The sequence below is a fragment of the Diachasma alloeum genome, unplaced genomic scaffold (assembly GCF_001412515.2).
Source record: "Diachasma alloeum isolate Michigan unplaced genomic scaffold, Dall2.0 Dall_scaffold_00558, whole genome shotgun sequence".
Taxonomy (NCBI): domain Eukaryota; kingdom Metazoa; phylum Arthropoda; class Insecta; order Hymenoptera; family Braconidae; genus Diachasma; species Diachasma alloeum.
In genome coordinates, this window is record NW_021680690.1 from 170,832 (window position 1) to 176,831 (window position 6,000).

Here is a 6,000-nt window from a genome sequence, read left to right on the forward strand (position 1 = left end):
CCCACTTTCACGATAAATATTCGTGTCGAATAATTTATTTTTTCATCAAATCTCTGAATTTTCTGTGACGGAATTCCCTGAAATTCTAGTGCCACTGTCACTTGATAAACATTTACACAAAAAATATTGATTGAAAAATATCTAAAGCAAATTTCAAACGTTTAGTTTCCCTCGATCGATTTATCGATGACGATGCATAAATTATAATGAAATCTGTTCAAATAAAAATTTCAACAATTCAATTAAATTTCTTAGAAAACGAGGATTCCCAAATTTCTTTGATCTTAAATAAACATATGAATATTGAGTATCAAATTTCGCAGAATTTTCCATTATTTACCCAAATTTTTCTGATTTCGATTAATTTTCATGGATTAATTGATTTTTTTATCAATTTCATGTCGATGAAAAAATTGATTATTAAATACATTTGAAATTTCAGTGTAACCGTCACTTGATAAACATTTACAAGACCTCCACCGAAAATTTCAGCCAATATTCCCAACAGTACGTCGATATAGTCTCACAATTGATGAAAAAATCCGAAAGCTAATGTCAAGCGTTGAATTTCCCTCGATCAATTAGTATTTTCTCACTCAACCATTGCCACCCGATTTTTGTCAGCAAAATAGCAATGAGTATCGATGGCTGAGCTTTCACGGCCAACCTCGTCGTCGATGCATACCTTATACACCTCGACTTTCCCCAACGAGTGAAATGAACGTGGTATAACAAAACATATTCAAGCATCCCAGGAGACCTTGGAGTGAACGTAAGAGGACTGGGCCAATCCGCGTGAGAGAGGATAGGAGTAGTGAACAAAATATGTTGAATAAAAAAAAAATGTCAGATATGGCTAAGCATACGGGAGTGGCCTAGCCCGAGGAATGTCACTCGCCAATCGACCAGATTGCTGACCAAAGCTGCGAGGACTTGAAGATATGCAAGTTGAGACTGTCCAAATACCGAAGAAACCGAGTGGAAATTAAATGATCGGTGAAGTGGTGCAACTGGCCTGTTTTGCCTTGATAAATACGACAATGGGGATCGGGAGAAAATGTCACAAGACATTTTCTGGTTAAATTTTTTGGATTTATGCGAAAGAGTCGGTTTAAAAATTGATGGAATGCAGAGCGATTGGGAAAATCACTTCAGACTATTTTAAAAATCTCTCGAAAGCCAGTGGATTTATCAGAAAATGTGACAAAACATTTTTTGTTGAAAATTTAATTCTCCACAAAAAATTCCTATTGACATTTTTTGATAGAGCTGATAGTTCCGGAGATATTCCCGAAATAATCTGTTCAAAAATTGATAGAATGCAAAACGATTGAAAAAATCACTTCTGAGGATTTTGGAAATATCTCAAAAGGTACTGGATTTATCAAAAAATGTGACAAGAATTTTTTTGTTGAAAATTTAATTCTCTACAAAGAATTCTTACTGACATTTTTCGATAGCGCTGATATTCTCGGAGATATAGTCGAAATAGTGTGTTTGACATTTCGTACGATGAAGGAAGAATGTGAAAATCCTTGAAGACGATTGAATAAACATGTTGAGAACTACTAGATTCATCGAAAAAAATTATACTGCCGCCAATATTTGTTAAATAGTCCCATTAGAATTTATGATGGTGAAACCTTATGAAAATTGTTCCAAACTAATTTCTCCGATTCCCCGATAACCAACTTCCCTCGATATTTCCCGCATGAAAAATGTGAAAAACAAACCGGAGACCTTTAACAAATCACCTCGGCATTAGAAAACGAAATGATAGAATATTCCCAAGCCTCTAATGTCTCTAAAATTGCAAAGATCCATTCCCCGCAAACAAGGCTAAACCGAGAGGAGCAAAAAAAAGTAGTGGCTCAACAACGTTTGATATCCCCTGGTGAATGTGGAAACAGTAATATACATAGAGGAGAAAATGTATATAATGTCCTAGCTAGAATAAACCTCCAGGACAAGGCCAACCACCGTCGTCAATGATAAATAACTCCCTCCTTGAATTTTTTTATGTTTCAATAATTTCATTGAAATCATCTCCGTCCTCATGTGAAATTGCACTGTTCGAGGATAAAACAAAGACACTTTCGAGGAGAATAGCGAATATATGGCTAATGTACTGTGACTAATTTGAAAATTATCACGTTTGTCGGATTGCAGTCCTTTTATATTACATTCAATCTAATTGAAAATTTCTCTTTCTCTTGCAGAAAAAGGAGTTAAGAAATTGTGAGAATTGCGGAGATTAATTCGGAGTGATAATTCAATAGTGAGAATTAATAAAAAAGATGATTTGAAAGAAGTGAATTGGTGGAAATGTCATTATTTTTTTAGGGGAATTTAATTTTCTGGGAAAAATTAGAGTGATGTTTTTTGATGAGCCTATTAGGTTCAGATCTTTCATGAGGCCTATTAATTTCTGTGCGAATTTAGCCGCAAATTGATTTTTTAGGGACTTCAAATCCTGTTAAAACGTCTCTTAAATTTTCCCGATGATGCGTTCTCTATGAGCCTATTAATTCTTATTCTATTTTGCAAATATCTTTGAAACTAGTAGGTCCATGAGAAAAATGTCATCAGACACTTGAATAAGAAACACGATTTCCAAAAAGAAATATTCTCCTCTCATTTGCCGATAAACCTACTAGTTTCAGATATCTCAATATCTTCGAAACTAATAGGTTCACAAAAAATATTAAAATAGGTTTTGTAGATGAAAAAAAATTTCTGGAACAGCGATGTTTTCCTATGAACGTACCGATCCCAGAGATATTCACGATACAATCTGCCCATTTTTTCTGGAACCTACTAATTTCCGAACAGCCTATTTCTTGAACATCTGAATGAACCTATTGTTCACAAAAAAACGAGTTCTTTTGTAGCAAACCTACTAGTTTCCAAGATATTTGGAAAATAATCTGCCTGCCCTCTCCAAACCTATTCCTCTCAGACCGAATAATAAGTGAAGCAAATAATAGGTTCGGAAGATGCAAAAATAGGTTTGGAATTGATTTTTCAAATATTCCTCATTCATTACAAAAAATAACTAGTAGCTCTTTTCTGAACCTACTTCTCCGAGCCTACTACCTCCCGAGTCACCCTCAAAACCCCAATAACACCCAAAAAATCGACTTACCCTTTCCTTTGATAACCGGCACCAACAACAAAAAACATCCAGCGACGAAGAAATAATAAAGCCTTCCAGGTCTAGCGCGACCCAGTGGCCGTGTCTCCCGACCCATTCCGCACCCGCTCCCTAGTCTCCAAAACTCCTCAACAAACTCCGCACTTTGCAATCACACTCACGTTGTATTTAAAAAAAATCCCAATAACAAATTCGACTAGATCCTAGAGAGACCTTCTCTTCGCCAGTTCTGGATCCAAAATGTCCCAGTTATATCACACAGTCATTGTGACTCGTCATCCTCACTCGTTCCGGGCAATCCAATTTTAAAAAACTTTTTTTCTTCTTTTCAATTGGAATTTTTTTTTTCGGTATCGATGGGATCATTAATTATCACTCCGTTAACTGTCGTGCCCAGTGCTCCAGTGTGGACTGACTTTTCAGACACGAGCTGGAATCGCAGTAAGCGCCAACTGGAGAAAGGTGTACCCCCGGCTGATGGTCTTAGCTGGTACCTGGTTCGTTCATCGCAGCATTACTTAGACCATTATATCCCTCTCCAAAAGACTTATCCAGACTTCTCTTCCTCTCTCTTCGCAGCCTTTTCCTATCACTCACCAGCCTTGTTTCTTCTGGTACTTGTCGGTGTTGTACCGTGTTTTGTACTTGTCTCTTGTACTCTTGATGCATCAAGAACCATCTGGGACCGGGAGGGTACAACTCGGGTGAGACAATTTTTTTTTCTCGTCAATGGGGGATGCAAAAAAAAGAAATTCCCTCGGATGTTCTTGCTCTTGTTAGTTTTGTCGAGATTGGAGTCGACTGATCTAGTAGAATTCCTCGAGGTACCGTATTTTCCTCGCGTACGCTGACTCGAGGGGGAGAGCGTGTGGGTAATTGTGAGGAGGTGCAAGCGGAACGTTGTGCAAGGTGTCTGTTTATACTATATTTGGATTTTATGGGTCTGCTAAATTGTCCGTTAGATCGGCATTGGGGAGTTTAGAAAAGGGGGAATTGGGTTTCGGTTGGATCGGTGGATTGAGGTGGTGACATGTTTTGGCCATTGCGGCGATGTTTGTTTTTATTTGGGAGATTTTAAAGAGACTTTAAAGAAAATTAAAGAAATGTTTAATTTTGTTGATTTAAAAAAAAAGAATGTAACGTTTTTTGTCAGCAATTAGAATTAATTCCATCCCAAATGTTAATGTTTTATATGTAATGAAAAAAGATTTTAAAAAGTTGATATGTAAGTATAAGAAAATTTTCTATATTTATTTTTAGAAAAAAATATCTTCTTTTTATTCATCTTCACTTTTAATAACTAATTTAAATGGCAATGGCAGTGGTGACATTTTTTGGCCATTGCGGCGATGTTTGTTTTTATTTGGGAGATTTTAAAGAGACTTTAGAGAAAATTAAACAAATGTTTGATTTTGTTGATTTAAAAAAAAAGAATGTAACGTTTTTTGTCAACAATTAGAATTAATTCCATCCCAAATGTCAATATTTTATATGCAAAGAAAAAATATTTTAAAAAGTTGATATGTAAGTATAAGAAAATTTTCTATATTTATTTTTAGAAAAAAATATCTTTTTATTCATCTCCATTTTCAATAACTAATTTAAATGTCAATATTTCTTCCTTTTCAGTCCGTGGAAGATCATGACCTTAACAATGAATGAATATTAATGCGCGCCCTCTCCCTAGTCAAAAAAAATAGAGTGAAAAAAAATTGGAAAATTTGAGCCGAGAAAGTTCTACAGAAAATATTTTCTATTGAACATTTCAATAGAAATCCAATCGAATTGTCTAGCGAATTCGCCAGGTTTTTCTATGAATTTTTTTTCTTGCGTATCTCCGCGGGGACTTCCCGAAGAAACCAAAAAATAAAAAACCCAAATATCATGGGCATCGGGTGAGCATCAGGTGCGCAAGAAGCCGACAAGTCTCGTCTGGGCGCGACCGTAGGACCTACATTCGATTAACACGGAAGAGGTGGTGCTTGACACTCCTCAGTCCCCCGTATTGCCAAAAGATACGTCTGAATGTACCAGCGCAATTGCCACTGAACCAGCACGACCCCCATTTCCCATCACCTGCGCTCAGAAAAATTGTTCATTTGAATCGAATAAAAATCGTCATCATTAATTTTTTACTTGTTTCACCAGAAAGTATTTCATTATATCAAATCAACAATTTATTAATTTCAAATCAAATTTTTATCACAAGAAAATGATTCATTTCATTTTATTAAATTTATTAAAATGAACTAACAATTTTTCGTAATTTATGAAAATCATATTTTCATGTATTTAATGTAATAATTATTGCATCTAATTTCGTTTAATTTTTTTCGAGTCTATTCAACCCCAGAGCGATAATTATTAGTATCAAATAAAGAGTTATTATAATTTTTTTTAAAACAATTGATTTAATATAAACAGAACCTCAAATAGAAAAAAAAATATTTTAATTAAAAAAAATTAATTTTGTAGTGTTTAAATAATTTATTTATTCGATTCAAATAAATTATTCCACCACTATAAATATAAACCACCACTATAAATTATTCCGTGAACCACTACACCCAGAAAAATAATTTATTTATTCGATTCAAATAAATTATTTTTCTGGGTGTAGGTACGACCCAAATATCCAACATATGAAAATGCCACATTTATTTTTCAATTATTAATATCATGTTCCCAGTGGTAATTTCGAGTGCACTCTCTAATTGCCGCCCATTCATACCGCATGTCCATATTCTCGACTTCCAAGTGTTACTTCTCTCCCTTTTTAAGTCAATTTAGCATCGAGTGGCGACTGCTTTTAGAAATATCAACTTTTACAATTTCATGGGAAGGGG

At 34.9% G+C, this 6,000-nt stretch overlaps 1 protein-coding gene across 1 annotated transcript in view; it reads right to left on the reverse strand.

The window, feature by feature from the left end:
- The window catches only part of LOC107043276 (mucin-17), a 50,916-nt gene extending 47,083 nt beyond the window's left edge, over positions 1-3,833 (reverse strand). The window contains 1 exon segment of the mRNA XM_015264702.1: positions 3,752-3,833. Within this exon segment, the coding sequence (XP_015120188.1) occupies positions 3,752-3,833 (82 nt within the window).
- Between the last annotated feature and the right edge of the window lie 2,167 nt (positions 3,834-6,000).